Source organism: Psammomys obesus, unplaced genomic scaffold, assembly GCF_907164565.1.
Source record: "Psammomys obesus unplaced genomic scaffold, mPsaObe1.curated_primary_1811, whole genome shotgun sequence".
Classification (NCBI taxonomy): Eukaryota; Metazoa; Chordata; class Mammalia; order Rodentia; family Muridae; genus Psammomys; species Psammomys obesus.
The window spans coordinates 19504702-19527216 of NW_026596057.1; the positions used below are offsets into that span (position 1 = coordinate 19504702).

The 22515-nt window shown below is 39.7% G+C and overlaps 1 protein-coding gene across 1 annotated transcript in view; it reads left to right on the forward strand.

The window, feature by feature from the left end:
- Pla2g4a (phospholipase A2 group IVA) overlaps window positions 1–22515 on the forward strand; it is a 227402-nt gene that overhangs the window by 178736 nt on the left and 26151 nt on the right. Inside the window, exons 7-12 of the mRNA XM_055624400.1 lie at window positions 5890–6112; window positions 7098–7212; window positions 13364–13501; window positions 13620–13712; window positions 18520–18591; window positions 21347–21589. Of these exons, the coding sequence (XP_055480375.1) occupies window positions 5890–6112; window positions 7098–7212; window positions 13364–13501; window positions 13620–13712; window positions 18520–18591; window positions 21347–21589 (884 nt within the window). The remainder of the gene's footprint in view (window positions 1–5889; window positions 6113–7097; window positions 7213–13363; window positions 13502–13619; window positions 13713–18519; window positions 18592–21346; window positions 21590–22515) is intronic.

Sequence of the window (22515 nt, forward strand, 5' to 3'; positions counted from 1 at the left end):
GAAGGCAGGAAGGGAAAATGTGTCAGCAAAATAGTTTACAAAAGATAGCAGGGCGTTTGATGATGATGCAGAATACCACAAGGATGTTTACTGAAAGAGATACTACAAGAATGTGAGCTAAGATATCTCAAAATGTCTAGCCTGTCAAACAGATGTCTCATAAGTTCCAGAAACATAAATCTCTCACCTATGACCTTGTTGCAGCTGTCTGTAACTTTCCACTAGCTGGCCTTGGCTCCTGACAAGCATGTACAATGTATAGACATTAGGGCAAAGTTTTCTAGAATTCAAAAACATACAATCCATGTGAGGTTAAATAATAAGTTATGGGCATCTACGGGGAAGTAGAATTATCCTTAGTAATTTGTGTTTATTTTTGGTTTGGCTTGGTTTGGTATTGGGGATTGAACTCAGAGTCTCGTATGTGATATGGTAGGACCAAGTGTCCTACTGCTGAGCTAAATCCTCAACTATTTCTGGTAATGAAACAAAGAGTTTTTTTAAAATATCTTATAAAGAATGAGCTATATTCTGGATATTTTCAGAGCAGAGCACCTTACAGTCTCAAAAAAGATGTTTTTACTTTCAAGTATTGTGATGTCCTTTAATATAAACCACTATATCTACATATGCATTTATTAAATAAATCTTGTTTTGTATTATTTTTATTTTTATTAATTATAGTTTATTCACTTTGTATCCCCCCATAGCTCCCTCCCAATCCCACCCTCTTTCTCCTTTATCCACCCATGCTCTTCCCCAAGTCCACTCTTAGGGGAGGTCTTCCTTTCTTTCCTTCTGATCCTAGTCAGGTCTCATCAGGAGTGGCTGCATCGTCTTCCTCTGTGGCCTGGTAAGTCTGTTCCCCCCTCAGGGGGAAGTGATCAAAGAACAGGCCAATCATGTAATGTCATAGACAGACCCTGTTCCCCTTACTAGGGAACCCACTTGGATACTGGGCTGCCATGGGCTACATCTGAGCAGGGGTTCCAGGTTATATTCATGCATGGTCCTTGTACCTTGTTTGGAGTATCAGTCTCAGAAAAGACCCCTGTGCCCGATATTTTGGTTCTATTGCTCTCCATGTGGAACTCCTGTCCTCTCCAGGTCTTCCTATATCTCCTTACTTTCATAAGATTCCTTGCACTCTGCCCAAAGTTGGGCTATAAGTCTCAGCATTTGTCTTGATACCCAGCAGGGTAAAGCCTTTCAGAGGCCGTCTGTCGTAGGCTCCTGTCCTCTTCCCTGTTTTCTCCCTCTTCTGATGTCCAACCTCTTTGCCTTTCTGAATGGGGATTGAGCATCTTAGCCAGAGTCCTCCTTCCTGATTAGTTTCCTTAGGTGTACAGATTTTAGTATGTTTATCCTATATTATATATCTAATATCCACCTATGAGTGAGTATATACCCTGTCTGTCTTTCTGCTTTTGGGATACCTCACTCAGATGATCTTTTCCAGTTCCCAAATGGAACTGCAAACTTCATGATTTCCTTGGTTTTTTTTTTTTTTGTTTGTTTGTTTGTTTGTTTTTTATTGCCCAGTAATATTCCATTGTGTAGATGTGCCACAATTTCTGTATCCATTCCTCAACTGAGGGACATCTGCATTGTTTCCAGCTTCTGGCTGTTACAAATAAAACTGCTACAAACATGGTTGAGCAAATGTCCTTGTTGTATACTTGAGCATCTTTTGGATATTAAATCTTAACAGGGTCCAGAAATTTTCATCCTTTTGCTGTGTGTGAATCATGATGTAGAATTTTGGATAATTATCCAAGTAGACAGAGACTGGATTTTTCAAGTACTCTATGCTGTACTTTTTTAAATTTATTATTATTATTTATTACAAGTTATTCAATTTGTATCCAGGCTGTGGCCCCCTCCTTTATCTCCTCCCAATCCCACCCTCCCTCTCTTGTCTCCCGCTATACCTCTCCCCTAGTCCACTGATAGGTGAGGTCTTCCTCCACTTCCATTTGACCCTAGTCTATCAGATCTCATCAGGACTGGTTGCACTGTTTTCCTCTGTGGCCTGGAAAGGCAGACCCTCCCCCAGGGGGGGGGGAGGTGATCAGAGAGCCTATCACTTAGTTCATGCCAGAGAAAACCCCTACTCCCCTTATTAGGAAACCCACTTGAAGCCTGAGTCTATGGGCTATATCTGAGCCAGCGTTTTAGGTCTTCTCCATGCATTGTCTTTGGTTGGGGTATCAGTCTCTGCAGGGCCCCCAGGACTAAGGGTATTTGTTTGTGTGTGTGTGTGTTTGTTTGTTTGTTTGGGCTCTGTTGCTCTCCTTTTGGAGCTCCTGTCCTCTTCAGGTCTTTCCAGTTTCCTCTTCTTTCATAAGATTACCTGCACTCTGCCCAAAGTTTGGCTGTGAGTCTCAGCAGCTGCTTCAATACCACGACAACTGCAGTCTTTCAGAGGCCATCTGTGGTAGGCTCCTGTCCTGTTCCCAGTCTTCTGCTTCCAATGTCTAACACATTTGTCCTTCTGAATGAGGATTGAGCATCTTCCCTAGGGTCTTCTTTGTTGTTTAGCTTCTTTGGGAGTATAGATTTTAGTATGTTTATCCTATATTATATGGCTAATATCCACTTATGAGTGAGTATATAGCATGTGAGTCTTTCTGCTTCTGGGATATCTCACTCAAGATGGTCTTTTCTAGATCCCACCATTTGCCTGCACATTTCATGATTTCCTTGTTTTTAATTGCTGAGTAGTATTCCGCTGTGTAAATGTACCACAATTTCTGTATCCATTCATCTGTTGAGGGACATCTGGGTTGTTTCCAGATTCAGGGACAAATAGAGTGGCTAAGAACATGTTTGAGCAAATATTCTTGTTGTATAATTGAGCATATTTTGGATATAAGCCTAGGTGAGGTATACCTGAATCTTGAGGTAGCACTGTTCCCAATTTTCTGAGAAAGCACCAGATTTATTTCCAAAGTGGTTGTATAAATTTACATTCCCCCCAGCAGTGGAGGAGGGTTCCCCTTTTTTCACATTCTCGCCAGCATTTGTTGTCACTTGAGATTTTGATCTTAGCCATTCTTTTTTTTTCACTTTAAAAAATATTTATATCTTTATAGTTTTTTCACTTTGTATCCCCGCTGTAGCCCCCTCCCTTATCCCTTCCCAGTCTCACCCTTCCTCCCTTATATCCTCCCATGCCTTTTCCCAAGTCGAGTGATTGGGGAGATCATCCTCCCCTTCCATCTAACCCTAGCCTATCAAGTCTTATCAGGACTGGTTGCATTGTTTTCCTTTGTGGCCTGGTAAGGCTGCTCCCCCATTAGGGGGAGGTAATCCAAGAGAGAGCCACTGAGTTCATGTCAGAGACAGTCCTTGTTCCCACTACTAGGGAACCCACTTGGACAGTGAGCTGCCATAGGCTGGGGTTCTAGGAGTTCTAGGTTATCTCCATTCATAATCCTTGGTTGGAGTATCAGTCTCAGTAAAGATTTGTGTGCCCAGAATTTTTTGATCTGTTGCTCTCATTGTGGAGCTTCTGTCCCCTTTAAGTCTTCCTATCTCCCCCTTCTTTCATAAGATTCCCTGCACGCTTTCCAAAGTTTGGCTATGAGTCTCCTTCAATACTTGGCTAAGTAAAGTCTTTCAATGGCCCTCTGTGGTAGGCTCCTGTCCTGTTGCCTTTTTTCTCCCTCTTCCAATGTCCATCCCCTTTGCCTTTCTGTATGAGAATTGATCATTTTACCTAGGGTCCTCCTCCTTGCTTAGCTTCTTTAGGTGGGCAGATTTTAGTATGTTTATCCTATATTACATGTCTAATATCCACCTATTCAATCTGGCGTTTTCTCACACAATTAGGAATAGTGCTTCCTCAAGATCCAGCTATACCACTCGTAGGCATATATCCAAAACATGCTCAAGTACACAACAAGGACATTTGCTCAACCATGTTTGTAGCAGCTTTATTCATTAATAGCCAGAACCTGGAAACAACCCATATGTCCCTCAGCTGAGGAATGGATACAGAGATTGTGGTACATTTATACAATGTAATTCTACTCAGCAATTAAAAACAAGGAAATCATGAAATGTGCAGGCAAATGGTAGAATCTAGAAAAGATCATCCTGAGTGAGGTATCCCAGAAGCAGAAAGACACACATGGTATATACTCACTGATTTTAGCCATTCTGATGTGTGTAAGGTGAAATCTCAGGATTATTTTGATTTGCATTTCCTGATGCTGTACTTTTATTATTATCTGGTGATTGTACTAACCAGAATTTGGGGTATGCTTTTGACAAATTATCTTTACCAGGTTTGGGATGACAGTTACAAATTCAGTTGGTATGATCAATACATTTAAATAGTTTTTATCTTTTCCTTAAGCATATGTATTTTTGTGAGCTTTCATTCTCCATTCCTTAACTTATTTGAGGAACTTAACTTCTGGGGCTTTGGCAGTCATTTTGGAAGTTCAAGACTAGTCCAGGGTACATGTGAAACCATGTCTCATAAAACAAAACAAATTGGGCATGGTGATGGATGTCTTTAATCCTAGCATGTAGGAAACTGAGGCTGGTGAATCTCTGAGTTAGAGTCCAGTCTAGTCTACCTAGAGAGTTCCAAGAAAGTCAGAGCTACATAATAGAGAGACCCTGAAACACAAAAGAAAACAAATTAAAAAAAATCAATGAAAAAAATAATAAAGGTTACCAGAGAAAGAACATGTTTTAAATTCTATTTTTTAAAGTAATTGATTATATAGGCCTCTTATTTGACTTTATCAATTCTTTCTTTCCTTAATTTTAAAACAGAATATTTGCAAGCCATGTGACTCTTTAAGGTTAGAGCTAGAAATATAACCAGAATAGTGCCTAAAACGAAGCAGGTTTCAGTAAGAGTTAGATTTCCCTTCCTGAAGAGAAGCTAAGCCATGATGGTCGGCATGGAGATGAAAACATGTACTATTTCATGGATTTGTTTGGGTTTCTCGGATGGTGGAGTATTTATGTTTCTGTGCATTTTGTTCTGTCCGTGCGGTGAGCTGTTACATGTCAGGTTATCCACTGAGACTGACAATGGTAATAGTAAAAGTTTATTTTTCCAGAAGCAGGTCAGAATTTAACAATGGAAACAGATAAGTAAAGAATCTCTCCTTATGAGACCTACAGTATTCGACAGAGATTTGGGTTTGTAGCAGGGAAGCCAGCAACAAAGTGATTCTTATCTGGTTAATAAATTAAAGTCTCATGGTGATTTTTTTCCTGTCATTTGAAGTAGCCAAAACATCTGATAGCCAACAATCTTCATCTGGCAGGAATGCCTTCTTCATCTCTAGGGTGTTTGCCTTTGGCTCATCTCCTTAAGAATTCGGAATTCTACCATGGCCACAATTTTGCATTTTAACTACTTGACCAATGCACAAATTTTTAAAGAAATAAAAAAGTAAGGCAAGAAAGGAGAAAGAAAGAAAAACATTTGTCACAAATACTGTGTACCCACAGTAGCGGACAGCTCAGTTTCTCCATGTAGACTGTTGAGTTTATCAAGTTCCAGACAGGTCAGTTTAAACATGACTCAAGAGTGTTGTCATCCATGTTCAGTAAGTGTGATAAGGACAATCATTCTGGGCAAATTAGTAGATGGCAGGTGTGGCCATCCTTTTCTGACAACTGTGAGGACTCTCCATTCCTCTTCCAGACTCACTCTCCCCTACATCGCTTCCATCATAGACCACGTCAATTCTGACTACATATTTTTTCTTAGATAAATTAATGCCTTTAACCAGATGAAGAAGTTAGCCAAATATATCTGCCATTCTTCATCATGTGGTAGAGAGTACCTTCTTTGTTTGGGGACCTTCTATGGAATGCCCGTTATCTTTACTATATGATGTTTTGATTTATTTACAGGTACATGTCAACCTTGTACTCACACCCTGATTTTCCAGAGAAAGGTCCAGAGGAGATTAATGAAGAGCTAATGAAAAATGTTAGCCACAACCCACTCTTACTTCTCACACCACAAAAAGTTAAAAGATATGTCGAGTCTTTATGGAAGAAGAAAAGTTCTGGCCAGCCTGTCACCTTTACTGACATCTTTGGGATGTTAATAGGAGAAACACTAATTCAAAATGTAAGTCATGGTGAAACTATAATGCTCTTAATTGCAGTAGGCAATGTAGATTAATTATGGTGTCTGACACTGAAGACATCGTGTTCAATCTGCTCTGCTCAACTTATTTCCACAATCATGTATATGCTAAACACATCTTCCCTGCTAGATAATATGATTCTTCACTTCAAACCAGTGCTCATCAACTGATTCAAACTATTGTCAGTTTGACATGGGGAAGAACTCTTATCTTGTCCCTTTGAAAAGTCAATTTTTCACTGCTCATTCTCCCCATAAATAGTAATCTCTTTAAGTGAGATGGTGAATACAAGTAATATTAATAATAGAAAAAGAGGAATTTTTTTTTCTTTTCCTCCTCAGAAGATCAGAACATGGACTGCTCTTGTGGAGGACCTGAGTTGAATTCCCAGAACCTATGTCTGGGAGCTCACAATTGCCTGTAATTCCAATTCCAGGAGGATCCAATACCTTTGGCCTTTATGCATACCTGTGCTCACACGCACATGTCCACTCATAGACACATACACATATGCATATTTTAAAATAATAAATAAAAGTGGTAGAAGAACAATCTTTTCCTGGTAAGAGTCAGAAAAGGAAATTGATCACAGGAAACACATGTGCTTTCTGTTTCACCACAGGGTGATGTGTCGTCTGAGATAAAGCAGAGGAGGCAGGACAGCCTGTGCCAGTGACTGTACTGGAGAATTAGTTCCTAGCGCGGTAGCTGCTAAATCTCCCCCCACTTCAAATAGTGACACAGTCCCAGAGATTTGATTATTTTAGAATACAGACCTTTTTTTTTCCTCCCCACAGAGCTTAATTTTAGTTGTCTATTCGAGACTACAGATTTCCAGAAATAATAAATTAATTTTATTATAAAAATTCAAATATTTACTTAAGCGTATCATTTCCAATAGCTTTCATCTGTGTCCATGTCTATGTACTTAAAGTCACTTCATTCTTTTTGTGTGTGTCTGGACAGAGAATGGACACGACCTTAAGCAGTTTGAAGGAAAAAGTCAATGCAGCGCGGTGTCCTTTGCCTCTCTTCACTTGTCTCCATGTCAAGCCTGATGTGTCAGAGCTGATGTTTGCTGGTATGTCCCATTTATCAGAACATCCCCTGAAATGAGGATTTCTAATCATTTTCTTTGCGTAAAAAGCTCTACGTAGCAGTGTATCAAAGTAGTTCCCGAGACTCATAAGCAAACCTTGGGCAGAGTACAGGGAAACATATGAAAAAAGGGGAGTTAGTATGACCTGGAGAAGACAGGAGCTCCATAAGGACCAAATATATCTGGGCACAGGGGTCTTTTATGAGACTGTTTTTCCAACCAAGGACGATGCATGGATATAACCTAGAACCCCTGCTTGGATGTAGCCCAAGGCAGCTCACTATCCAAGTGGGTGTCCTAGTAAGGGGAACAGGGACTGTCTCTGACATGAACTCAGTGGCTGGCTTTTTGACTTCCCTAACCACCATGGGAGGAACAACCTATCTAGGCCACAGAGGAGGACATTGTAGCCAGTCTTGGTGAGACCTGATAAGCTAGGGTCAGATGGAAGGGGAGGAGGACCTCCCCTATCAGTGGACTTACAGAGGGGCAGGGAGGAGACAAGGGAGAAAGGATGGGGTTGGGAGAGAATGAGAGAGGTGGCTACAGCTGGGATACAAAGTAAATAAACTGCAATTAATATAAAAATAAAAATAATAAAAAAGCCATAGGCAATTTCAGTTGCTAATTATAATACATTTTCTGTAATCTAAGATAGTTTGAAAATTAAAAAAAAATAATCTAGATGATTTTCTGTATCGAAAGGGTATTCCACTAAAATACACCTGATACCTAATTATTTAAAATAGTGAAATGGAAAGTAACTGCTGGAAGCAGTTATTCAGTGGTCCCATTTTTTAGGGCTGCTGACAATAAGAGACCTGGTGTTTTTAAGCTATTTATACTTGTGGCTGAACGACAAAATGCCTTATTTCTAGGTTGTAGTTTCATTTATAGCTTTGAGTTTTTGAGTGTTGTGAAAGTACATCGTGTGTCTATGAAATCCTCGCCTCATTCATGTAAAATGTCTCATGGTCATGTCTCTGACCATGTTTAAGGACATCTAACTTCATTTACATCATGCTCTTAAAAGAAAAAAAAAAAACAAAAAACAAAAATACCCCACCATGGATTAGCACCTGTTAATCCATAATCCTTTTGTAATTTAACTCTCTCTTTTCTCACACAGGAATCCTTAATAGTTTATAAAAAGTGATTCATTCACTGATATACAAGTATTTATGAGTGATATGAATTAAAATGTTTATTATGCTATAGCTTCAAGGCAGCACTGTTTACGTTCATTATTTTAGTTCCCTTTTAGTGGACTTTAGGGAAGATATGTGTTTTTAACTTTGCTTCATAGAAGAGCAAGTAAAATCTCAGGAACACAGCGTGAACTGTGTAATCAGCACGTGGCCAGTCGACAGCAGAACTGAGAACTGACCTTGTAAAGCCTTTATCCTTTTAATAACTTCATATTGGCTTATCTGATTACTGACCTTGTTGGATGAAGATTTGTTAGGCTCCTGGGGTTGCCCCTTTTTGTTGCTATAACATATTGTTCTTGTCTGTAAGAGCTTGTTGTTTGTTTGGGAAATTTACAGTAGGCATTAAAGAAATAGAGAAAGACTAGAGCTATCTCTGGGTACACTACTATCAACTTCTTGTAGCCTACAGTCAGACATCTCTTAGTAATGTTTTGACAAATGCGTGTGACAAAGTATAGGAAATACTTTAATCAGTGGCAAGCCATCATTAAAATGTCTACACATTTTTACCAAATTAGAGTGTTTTATGAAAGCTGCATAGGAAAAATTAGTCTTTGGGAACTTAAACACGAAAAGTATTTAAAAGGTGAATTTAATTCCTGGACTCTCAAGGGTAGGAGGGAGGCATGCACCAGGAGTAAATGTGCATTCCCAACAGCAAAAAGGAGCACAGATTTGACTAGGGTGTAGTTTATACTGAAGACTTGAGAGTTTATTATATAAGAGAAATAAGTGCTGTGATGAAATTGCACCCTCCTCTGTAGATATTCTTTTGGGGAGTCTTGAAGTTTTGGGGACTGGCTGATATCTTAGTGCTCACATTCTACTCAGACCTTGGAACATCTGGAGAAATCATAATTTACCCTTCAAGCATTAAGATAAAGGTTGGAAAGGCACGAGCTTCATTTGTAAGCCTCGGTTTCTATGCTGAAATCTCTCTGGCAGGCCATTTATTCTCTCTGACACTTATTTTCCTCACTATTTCAAATATTGCTATGCATTACTTGTACCATGTAGAGACAGTTACAATCATTTATGCATAAAACTGACAATTGTAAAAATCGTTTATTATTGTGACAGTTACTATGGCCTTTTTCACAGTGACAATTATTTTCCTCCATGCTTTTACTTAACAACCATTAGGAAAATTAACTAAAATTAGAATTCGTTTAAAAAACAAAGTTCTGGAGGCTAATGTAGGCTGAGTTCCACTTCATTTGTATGTCTTCAGTCTGAAATAGTCTGATCTGAAAATCTGAGTCTATGAGATGCTGCACCATTAACCTTCACTGTTAAGCCTCTGTGATAAGGAAGGTCAGATTGTGTCTTCCATTAGCTATGGGAATCTTGTTCCTAGAAAACATATTCTGAGTTGTGTATCATGACTACACAAGTAGTTTTACCTGAGTAAGTAATTAGAAAGGAAAAGGAAGGAAGGATAGAAGGAAAGAAGGAGAGGAAAAACATGTCTTTATTTTATTGCTTTAAAATACCTTTTTAAAGAACAGAAATAATTATTTCAGAAAGCCTGAAGTAATCAGTGAATTATTTTTTAGAATGCCAAAGAACCCAATCAGCTAGCACAAGTTTTTATCGTCTCAGCTTCATGAATACCAGAGCATGTTTTTTTTTTCCTCTTGGAATAGCTTTAGATGATTTTTTCCTTTGGAAGGTTTTCAGCAAATGAATATTAGTGTTTAAACCATTAAATGTTCTGACTCCTCCACTCTGTTACATTGCTGAGAAGATTTAAAACTCCATTTAAGGTTTTTCCAAGGGTGACTAAATTACATGTGCTGAGCATGACTTATCGTTATGGATTAGGCAACATGATAAATTAAACCAATTTTGAGACAAGATATTGCTATGCATCTCATGTTACCTGCCTTAAATTCCCAAGTTGTTGGAATTATAGGTATATGCTTTGTTTTATGCTAACATTTATGACAGAAACCATAGTTCTGAAACTTATTGCCTTTCCTCACAGAAGTATAATCTCACTGAAGACACAAAACTAAAACCTGGAGAAGTTAATAACATACATCCAAAATGTAATTATTGGCTGAAACATGTAGATATGACAGGATAGCATTATATAGCTTTAGTGTAACCATAAAAATGCTTGACAGGGGTGACTGAAATGAGATTCAGGTTGGACTTGGAGGCAGAAGTCATCTTTGAATAGGAACAGCATGGAAATGTTTAGAAAATAGCCAACGTTCTATTCTGGAGAGTCATTAAATTCTTGAGCTCTCCATTGAGGAGCCCAGGACGTACACACGTGCTGGTATAGACTAAGTGTCCATGAGAAAGACTCTAGTGCTGAATTAGGGGCAGTTTGACCTTCAGCTGTGTTTACTTAACTTTATGATAATGGGAAATAGTGATTGCTTTGCGGTTGGGCTAGAGGGCTAGTTCTTTTGCAGAAGTCCTTTGGTGAGGGCCTGGAGGGACAGCTCAGCAGTTAGGAACACTTGATGCTCTTGCAGAAGATCTGGGTTGGGTTCTCAGTATCCACATAGTGGCTAACAAACATCCTTACCTCCAGGTCCAGAGGATCCTGTGCCTTCTTCTGACCTCCACGGGCACCAGGCAATCCATGTGATTCATATATTAGGCAGAAAATTCATACACATAAAAAAAATCTTTTAAAAATGTTTTTTATGTTTTATATATTTTATTTTTTAATTTTTATTTTTTATTAATTACACTTTATTCACTTTGTATCCCCCCATAAGCCCCTCCCTCCTCCCCTCCCAGCCCCACCCTCCCTCCCCCTTCTTCTCGCTTGCCCCTCCCAAGTCCACTGGTAGAGGAGGTCCTCCTCTTCTTCCTTCTGATCTTAGTCTATCAGATCCCATCAGGAATGGCTGCATTGTCATCTTCTGTGGCCTGGTAGGGCTGCTTTCCCCTCAGGGGGTTAAAAATGTTTTTATAAAGTTCTTTGGAAACTGGAAGGGAAAGATACTAGACACATCTTTATTTCCAAGTTCAACTTGTGTCACTGTGATGAGATCGTGAGACCAAGGAGACACCATTCATGACAGAAATAAGTGGATAGATGCTCAAGATCAGTTCATTTCGATGGCAGATTTCATGGAGTCAAGCAGAGTTTTCAGCAATGAATGAATCAGTCAGTCAATAGAACAGTTACTTGGGCTGTGGTAGTGTAGTTTCCCAAAGTAGTTAAGTTGGAGAGGAAGGAAGGTGATGTATTTTTTTTTTCAGACAAGGCTAGTGGGAGGTGATGATGGAGCATCTGAATGTAGTGCTGGGCAGGAAGAGCGGAATGAGCAGATGAGGATGCAGGAGAGAGGCTGAAATTGAAACGTATGAGTCAACAGCTGGAGGGCTGGAGCCGAATTAAGAGGAGGTAGCCTTCAGCAAGGGGCAGAGGGTAGATCTGAGCTTTTGGAAATGTCTGTCATCACATTGTATAAGCGAACAGCTGCAATGAAGGAGGGGTCAATCAAAATGATAGGGGAGAGGCAATTTATGTTAGGTCCCAAGACAGCGTTAGAAATTACAGCACTGACACAGGGGTTTTCCAGCTGGCCTCTGCTGTAGTGCTAGTCATGTCTCACCAATGCCCCATCACCCAGTCTAAAACAGGCCGCCTTCAGACCGAGCATCTGCAGAGGTGCCATTCACCTTGGATTTGAATGAACCATGCTAGCTCATCACAATTATGATTTTACAACTTCCTTTGTGAAAGGCGAGTGTGCTCCTCTCTGGAGCAAACAGTATACGTGAAGCACAATCCTTTTCCTAAAATGGTGACGGCACTCTTCTTGGATGCTCAAATTCTTGAAAGTTAAAATTGTGTCCGTAATTGATATAGTTCAGTATCCCTGTGGAGTCTTGTATTTCTCCAAGAGGACATGTCACCATTCTCAATTGAGTGAAGGACACTGAGAGAAAGGAGAGGGTTGAGCCGTTTTAGGAAGTCACTGTGGAGATCCAGGGAGAGGTTGCAGTACTCCGAGTAGTGCGGTGATGATTCCTGTGGTGATGATATAGCTAGACACGTCTGATGATAGACCATATAGCACTTGAGTTTTCAGACATGGTCTGTTATGTCAAGAGAGACATAATAGATGGTAAAGTATGTGCTTTGAACAGCAGTCCTAAGGAAGGCAGCCAAAAGGAGTACCACAGAAACTGCAGTGGCTGCTATTAAATGAACAACTAAAATGTGTCACGGCTTCCCCTGTACTTTCCAGGTTTCTTAATTCGCTGGGATCTTAAGTTACAAACCATTTACTGATATTATCCATGTTGTTAAGGTTAGGGGATCAAGACCCGGGAAGACAGGTCATGTATTCAGGTGATGAGCAGTTAGCGAACCACGGCGTAAGGATTGACCCCAGACCGTCTGGCTCCAGTGCTCCTGTTCTGCAGTGTACCTTACTGTTCCTACCTTGATGTGCTGCTATGAAACCAGAATGGTGTCTTTTGTGTTATTGTTGAAACTTTGGAATAAATGCTTAATAGAAAAATGTTAGGAAAGGTACAGAAAATTCTTCTCCATTTTATTGAAGGTTTGACTTCTTTTGTTCCCTTTTAATGGATTTTATGACTGAGTTAGAATTTTTCAGTGTTACAGTCTAAAAGTGAAGATGGGCTATGCAAAAGATGGCTGAGTTTTTAGGTAGAAAAATGTATTTATTTTGTGCTAATTAGACTTGACAATTTTTATTTTGTAATTCATGAAAATTAGACAATTTTTATATTGTCTTTTTCATCTGTTTTCTTTCTCAGCACCACATAGTGTCATATAGGTAGTAAGTATAGTTTAATGTATTTTATTACCTAGCTTTAATGATTGAAGTTAATCATGGTGCTCTTAAAGTCATCATTAATGTGTGAATCTCTATGTTGCTTTCCTATTAATGAAGTATCTCATTTTAAAATGCTTTTAGATTGGGTTGAATTTAGTCCATATGAGATTGGCATGGCAAAATATGGTACCTTTATGGCTCCTGACCTGTTTGGAAGCAAGTTTTTTATGGGTACGGTTGTCAAAAAATATGAAGAAAACCCCTTGCATTTCTTAATGGGTGAGTGATCAAAAGCTCTCTCTCTCTCTCTCTCTCTCTCTCTCTCTCTCTTTGTTTCTCTCAACTGTTTTAAATCTGGACGCATTTTAAGTTGTTTTCTGTTCCACCTTTATTTCAGGTGTCTGGGGCAGTGCCTTTTCTATACTGTTCAACAGAGTCTTGGGAGTTTCTGGTTCACAGAACAAAGGTTCTACAATGGAGGAGGAATTAGGTATTGTAAAAGTCTTTGATTGATGAAAAACTCTGCTACACCTATAAGCAACACATATATACGTGAAGAACATTAAATCTTTATAAGGGTTTTAAGTATCAATTTATCAGTAACTTGGTTGAAACAATCTAATTGTTTCCTAGAAAGCATGTCCAAATTATTTAAGTTCTGTTATGGCATTACAGTTGTGAAATTTACGAAGACCACTCACCTAAGAATAGCTTGGACCAGTGCATCTCCTATTTTTTCCTCTTTATATTTCTAAACATATTATTTTTATCAGAAGGTATTCCTTTTTAGGATAATACAGTAGCCCTTAAAGACCGGATTTAGAAACACACGAACACACATCATTTAAGGGCAAATTCAGCCCTGTAATTCCTCTATACAGTGCTAACTCACTAAAGTTATCATATGGTACAAATCACACTAAAAAAAAAGCATAGAAAATTAAGTTGTCTTGTGAGCTAAAAAATAATGGTTTTCTTTAAATGTAACTCATCCTATAATAATTTCAAAGGAAGTGCCATAGATCTTTAAAAAGTAAATAAATTATATTGAGTGGTTTGTATTAATTATTAAAATAGTACTATAGGAATACGTTGCCCTGAATGGAAAAATCTGACTTTTAAATAGTACAGAGCATGCATTCATGACTTACCTGAAGTCCCGTGATCTGTATCCAGTAAACACTATGTTTTGATGGATTGTGGGAGGAACACACAGAATGCTTAGTTAGAATTTGGGGGCCAAAGATGTGGTTTCATTGGTAGAATGCTTGCTAGCCTGCAAAGTCCTGCATTTGATCCCCAGGATCATAAACCAGGCATAGTGGCACAAGTTTGTAGTTCTAATACTCAGGAGATGGGGGCGAAAAGGTGAGAAATTCAAGGTCATCATTGACTACACAGGGTTAGAGAACTCCTTGGGATACATGAAACCAAGCAAACCAGCAAAAATATTGAATGAATGGATTTGGTGCCAGTGTATGAAGGACCAGGGCTACCAGTCAATTACCTATTGTTTTCTGTCCATGAAATCACAGGTCTGTTTGGGGAACACAGACTACAACCAATAAATTTTTAAAAATTAATCAATTCATTTTAAGAATGTGTTTATGTGAAAAGCTTGCTGTGGTTTTCTTTTTTTTTCTAATATGTGGCCTTTGGATATGAGCAATGGCAACTGACACAGTGAAGCTTTATATGCAAAAGAGAATCTAATTGTAATATGACTCGAAATGACACACACGTTATTCCAAGCAGTACTGTTTCTCCTAAGAGAATTTTATGTCAGTTGTTGATAGTTTTTTTGTAGTATGCAAGGATTCATTAATATTCTCTTTAAGGGTATCGTTTGTTCATTCAGATCATTCTTAAGTAAGTATTGGAAAATTAATTTTATTATGTCATTAGGTCTGACGATTTCTAGATACACATTAAAACAAACAGGGCACTTATGGCTTGTAGCACATGCTGTCATCCAAGTATCACTCAGGTAAGGGGCAGGACAAGTGAGTCCCAACTGGAGCCTACGGTTATTCTTAATAGAGAGTTGCAATCTCTTCATGGTTTAATGATATTCAAACTGGATAAAGAGAAAGGGCTGGAAGGCAGCCTCAGCAGTAGAGTTCTTGTCTAGCATGTACAGGGCCCTGGGTTGGATCATCAACACCATAACAACAACAGCAACAAATAGGGGTTACCCCATCAGGGCAGAAGATCGTAAGATGGAACCTTACTTGGACTTCATAGAAAGATCTCGAATAGCCTGAGCTAAAGCACAAGGATGGGATATTCCTGCTTGGCTTATTTTAATAATAGCATCCTGAGTGGATGTCTTATTCAGCTTTAGTTTTGTGGAAGCTGCTCAGTGTCTTCTGAATCACTCCAGCTTTTCTGACTTACGTGAAGGTTTTTAAAAAGGAAAACCCAGCATGCCCACGCTGGGTGGCCTGCTTCCTGTGTTCCTTCTCTACTGAATAATCCTGATAACTCAGGTTAATTATTTTTTTCTCTTCCTCCTAAGGCAGGAAGAGAATAGGGCTGAAATTACACATCAGAAGGTGGGCGAGACAATGGCTACAGTCCAAAGAAAAGGAAGATGTTTATAGCTCATAGTGCTGAGAAATCTCTGTGGAGAAGTCCCGGTGGGGCCAGCAGTCTGGCCGCTGGCTGCTCTGTGTCAGACTGAGGGCAATGTGTATTGTGTACTTGGGCTCCTCTGATCCTCTGATTGGCATGTTACCTTAGATTATGTAAGGATTTCCAGAAATGAAACTGAGCTGAGAGGAATCAAGACTTCTGGGGACTGCTTCATCCTTTGGCTGAGTGAGATCTCCCTTTTCCAGGGGCACCCTGAATGGGTTTGTTTGCCTGTTCTCTTACTCTCTTACCTTAACAAATACTTTAAGGTACACTGAATCCCAAATAAGTAACTTTAGATGAAATTATTTACTTTCTCCAAGAGTTTTGCATGTGCACAAAAAGAGCTGTGTAAAGATAACGAAATGTGAGTTTAGATTGAAACAGTCATGCCCCGAAAATATCTTTATGAAGAAGACTGCAGTTTTCTTAATATACCAAATAGAGCCAAAGTAGAACAAAACTAAAGCAACAGTGACAGACAAGAGGAAATGCTTAAAGAAAGAAAAGATCATAGAACAGCAAAGCTATCCAAAGTATGACATCTGGAATGGGTCTTTTCTTACTACCCTCTTCTACTTCTACTATGCAACAGAATTACTGCTGTCATAGCTACAAAAAGAACAATTGCATTAGCTTTTGAGTATTTTACTTTGTTGAATCTTGTATTCATAACTAATGCCAGTGAAAATATAATTTAAGCTCTCAGGAATTTACTAAACTTTCTATTATGTAACTACCCATGCATCCGTCAGTTAAATGAGTTTAACAGATATATAGAGAGAGAAATATGGTAAGCCACCTACTATACCTCTGTTTTCTGAGCTTAATGATTTCTCAAATGGTTCAGTGAATGAAGCTACTAAACTTGGAACTAGTGTCTTGAAATTGAATAAAGAAAAATAATCTTTTTTGATACCCTGCTTGGTAGAATCTTTCAGAGGCCCTCTGTGGTAGGCTCCTGTCCTTTTCCCTGTTTTCTCCCTCTTCTGATGACCATCCCATTTGCCTTTCTGAGTGAGGATTGATAATTTTACCTAGGGTCCTCTTTCTGGCTTAGCTTCTTTAGATATACAGATTTTAGTATGTTTATCCTATATTATATGTCTAATATCCACTTACAAGTGAGTATATACAATGTGTGTCTTTCTGCTTCTGGAATGCCTCATTCAGGATAAGCTTTTCTAGTTCCCACCATTTGCCTGCAAATTTCATGATTTCCTTGTTGTTGTTGTTGTTGTTGTTGTTGTTGTTTTTCTGAGCTGAGCCTCATAGCCAAATTTTGGGCAGAGTGCAGGGAATCTTATAAAATAAGAGAGAGATAGAAAGACCTGGAGGGGACTGGAGCGCCACAAGGAGAGTAACAGAACCAAAAATATTTGGGCACAGGGGTTTCTGAGACTGATACTTTAATCAAGGTCCATTCATGGAGATAACCTAGAACCCCTGTACAGATGTATCCCATGGCAGCTCAGTCTTCAAGTGGGTTCCCTAGTAATGGGAACAGGGACTGTCTCTGACTTGAACTCAGTGGCTGGCTCTTTGATCACCTCCCCCTGAGTGCGGAGCAGCCTTACCAGGCCACAAAGGAAGACAATGCAGCCAGTCCTGATGAGACCTGATAAACTAGGGTCAGATGGAAGGGGAAAAGGACCTCCCCTATCAGTGGACTTGGGGAAGGGCATGGGAGAAGATCAGAGAGGAAGGGTGGGATTGGGAGGGAGTGAAGGAGGGGCTACAGCTGGGATAGAAAGTGAATGAACTGTAATTACTAAAAAAAAAAAAGAAAAAGAATCTTTTCTATTTGCTAGTAAAGGGGAAGAAAAAATCACTACAGAGAATGGTTCATATGAACCATCAGAAAGTCTGATTTTTCTGCAAATGGTGATCACAAGATTAACTTTCAGGTTCTACAAATTAGGCACATTTCCCCTGCGAAAGGATGGCTAGTCATTAAACCAGCTTTTATTACTGCCCTTGTAGTAAGGGTATAGATAGTGCTTTTTTTTTTAATTTTCATAGCTGGTATTAATATGCTTCAAAACACAAATTCTGCACATACTGAAAAATCAACAGATAGTTTTCAGCATTGGCAAAAATCAGAGGTTAATTAAAGTGAGTTCACGATATTCTTGTTCTGGAGACTGTATTGCGAGCATTTGTAGATTTGCCCTTTGTTCTTCATAAGCACCACTTAAAGATATAATCAAGCAGTTATTATTATTAAAGTTAAGGTGAACTCATTAAAATCCTTTCCTTAAATCTAGGAATTGATAAATTTCCACTAATTAATTTTTTTTTTGCTAGGATGTTTTGTTAACCAATTATAGATAGGTTTTTAAGAACTACCAAATCTGATGTCTCCATGTACAGTACTCATGTTAAAGTTCTAAGTGGACACAGTAGTCCTCCTTCTCTAGTTTTGCTCAGGTTTCTTTTATAGTTAAAAAGGAATGAGATCTAGTCTCACCACCTGGACCTGGTTGGCTTGGAACTTGCTTTGTCAACCAGGCTGGCCCGGAACTCACAGAGATCTGCCTGCCTCCACCTCCTGCATGCTGGAATTACAGGCACATACCACCACTCTCTCATCTGCACAGTAAATGTAGTCATGAATTTTGATGCCTGAGATGCCTCAACAATTTTTTTTCTCCTTTCCATAGAAAACATTACAGCGAAGCACATTGTGAGTAATGACAGCTCTGACAGCGATGATGAGGCCCAGGGACCCAAAGGTAAGGGAGTGAAAGCTTTCCCTCGGATGGTGAGCAGAGGAGGGGTTGTCCACCCAACATCATGTGTGCTGAAGATGTTCTAATCCCCGAAGTGTCAGGAGAGGGGCTGTCAGGCAAGAGACAGGACAATTGCAAAGAACAGACAGACGGGTAGCGGAATCAGATCTTCTCCTTTCTTTTAAAGCCTCAAATATGTCTGCACTCCAGCAGATGCCATAGTTGCAGTCAACAGCCTGTCTGACGGCAATACTGGATTCTGTTTTGTCTAAAGCAGTGAATTCTCCTAGGCGTGATATGCATACAGGGAAGTGTTGTTTTCTACCTTCTCCGATTATCATTAAGAGTGAGATTAGTTTTTCGTAGCTGGGCTGCTATTATGTGCTGATGAGTTTTTGCAAAACAGGACAGGTGCCTCATCACTGCTACACATGTAGCTGCACATGGCCATAGCATGGGGAGGAGTATGCTGTGCCTTGGCAACACACACACACACACACACACACACACACACACACACACAAAAAGAATAACCTTATTCCTTGGCATCTTAAGTTTTTTAGGAGAGCAGAGCTGAGCAAAGTTTCAGCCCTGGTTTTGCTCACAGCCCAGCAGCCCCGTTGATTAGCTGGGGCCCTCGAGAGACCTCAACCTGCAAGAAACACATCTTAATTCCAAAGTAATTCATTTAAAAGTCCAGATTATACATTTTGTTAGTTGTTCAGACTTGCATTTTTCATTTGTTTTTGATGAAGGAAGCAAGCTAGAATAAAGGGCACACATGCCATCCATCTGGCACTTTGAGAATAATTAGGGAAGACTACAGAGTTGACATTAGCTGTTTGTTGTTTGCTGAGTAAATCACTATAACCAAGCAGACCATTTAATCACTACTCAGCACTGGGCAGTTTTTGAGGCTGAGAAGTTCAAGAACTTTGAGTTTGCTGGTTTTGTTTTCGTTTCATTTTTAACTTAGAGGTTGACGTTGTGGATTTTTTTTTATTAGTTCTCACTGTTCTTTTTAAATAAAATATTTTGAGAGTCTTTTTAGGTTCCATGAAAGATGGAACAAATAAAGCATTTTGCTAACTCTTCCGCTTCATCCTTTCCCAGACAGCATCCTCCACTGTAACTTGTTCCATCAGTGTGGGATCCTCTGTTACAGTTGATGAAATTCCATCTTCCACTGACGTGTCACGACCTCTATGAGCCCCTACACACTGTAGTTTGCTCAGTTACTCTAGGGATCATGCCCTCTGTGGGTGATGACCGTGAGCAGGATCAAGCACCGTAGTGTCACATGGGGTAGTTTCATAGCTCTCAAAAGCTTCTCCCCTCTATCTAACCATTTCTCTCTCTACTGGGAAAACTAATTACTTTGCTCTCTCCATAGTTTTGCCTTTCCTGGAATAATGTATAGTTGAAACCATACTGTCTGCATCCTTTTCAGATCCATTTCTTTCATGCTATAAATAAGTACCTGTTTATGGCTTTATGTATGTTTACTATACATTTGTTATAGAATTTGAATGTAGATATTCATCTCTCAAAACACACACACAGGGGCTGAGAGAGTTAGCTCAGCAGTTAAAAGCTCTAGCTGCTCTGCCCAAGGACCCTGGACTCCAGTGCCAGTTCACAAGCATCCTTGACTCCAGTTCCAAGGGATCTGACGCCCTCTTTCGGCCTTCTCAGGCAATGCATGTACACTGTGCGCTGTAGGTAGGTGCAGGCAAAACGCCCTAAAATACAAACAAATCTTTTAAATCTTAAAAAAAAAAAAAAAGAATAGACCGAGTTTTATGTGAGTATGCATATTTCTTCACAAGCTCCTAGAATCCAGAGCAGAAGCGGTTTGAGCAATGTTCTGTGACCTTGATTCTGAGTGGATTCTGCTGATAGCATCATGCTGCAGCGGCTTGCATTATAAGGCTCTCTCTTCCTAGTTATAAGGCCAGTGGACTGCCTGAGAACCTCACACTGAGACCCAAATACCATCAATCCTCATAACAATCAGATGAGGCTTCTTAATGAGGAAATGAAGGCTGGGAAGGGGTTCATAGCTAGCAAAAACTGGAGGGGATTGGAGCTCAGCAGTGAGCACTTCCCAAGAGTTAATATGGGCATAGGTTTTAGAGGGAAAAGTGATGTGTGACTGCTTCTTCGGACCACTGGTGAAACCTAGAACACTGTGTAACATTTGTTTAAATTATAGAGTTTTAAATTCCCAGACTTTATAAGCAGGGATGAACTGACAGGTCATGCAGCCAGCGCACGAGGGTGTTTGTTTATCAGCAGTCATACGGTGGGTCTTTCTCTGTCTCGCCTGACCTTCAGTCACCCTTGGATTTTTACTGAGCAGGACAGGGACTCTTAGGAAAAAACGAGGAAACATAAATATTAGTATTAAGTAATATGGTCTCTCTCTCTCTTTCTCTCTCTCTCTCTCTCTCTCTCTCTCTGTGTGTGTGTGTGTGTGTGTGTGTGAATGTGTTAAATGGAGGAGAGCTATGGAGAAAAGAGAAAGTTAAATGTTTATATGAAAATTTTAAGTAGATCAAGAGGTGTCAATGATGAATAAAGACTGACATTGTGTATAGGTAAGAGGTAACTACGCACACTTGAAATCAAAAAGGGATTGGGCATTTATTAAATGTAAATGAAAATATCAAGCTGAAGTCCTAGAGCTTTAGTTTTCATTTTGGTGATCAACCATACAAAGTTCATATTTGGCGCATAACGTGTTCCTTCCCTTCAGGCACCGAGAATGAAGATGCTGAAAGAGAGTACCAAAACGACAACCAAGCAAGTTGGGTCCATCGTATGCTAATGGCCTTGGTGAGCGACTCTGCTTTATTCAATACCCGAGAAGGACGCGCAGGCAAGGTCCATAACTTCATGCTGGGCTTGAACCTGAACACATCCTACCCACTGTCCCCCCTAAGAGACCTCAGCCCCCAGGACTCCTTCGATGACGACGAACTCGATGCAGCCGTAGCAGGTGAGTCTCAAAACGGAAGCCGTGGGAGCTAATTCGGGGTATCTTTATTCTTTCTCGGGGAGAAGCATGTTCATTCCCGTTAACGTTTAATTAGACTCAATTTTAAGAACATTGACTTGTGAGGGACATTGTTATTTTTTTTTTTTTTCTTTGAAGCAAAATACATTTGGATAAGAAATGGCCTAGTCATACTAGAATAGAAAATATTCTTTGAAATACCAAAAGCACAACCCCACCTTTTAAAAAAATCGGCCAGGGTTCCTTTACAGGCAACAGGAAACTTCTACCGTGATGATTACAATGAGCGTGAAGTAGGGAAATGGGTGCTTACAGGATTGTTCCAAGGATAAGAGAAGCAAGCGCAAGGCTTCCAGGAGTGACTCCCAAAACACCAGAATCATTCCCCAAACGCGTCCACAATCGTGCCTGGCAGCAGAAAAAGAAGAAACACAGCTATGTCTCATTTCTTCCTTTCTATCCGGTGGGTGGGCCTCCTAGACAAGGCCAGGTCTCCGCAGATGGAGCTTTGAGGGTGCGATGAAAGTGCGCCACGACTAGCGCCCCCTTGTGTTGATGGAGAGCACGAAGCACAGGGGTTGGAGTTCGCAAAGCCTGGGAACAGGGAAATTGTCACTCCAGTTTTCAAAACAAGATTAGGAAATTTTGTGAAGTTTCCTGGTAAGAATCTAGTCACTTTCAGACTTGTCGCTAAGCCCAGTCCCCAAGAACAGTAACCTTTATTAGTCAGTTCCTTGTGACTTACAGGTTAAGTGTTACATTTGCCTCGGTGATAAATGATATATAATATATCCTTTTTTTCTTTTCTTTTCTTTTTTTTTTTTTGTGATGATCTTAAATTTTCTTTTCAACCACACCATCATTTTTCCTTAGTTGTCCAAATATCATTTCTTAATCATTTCTGTCTT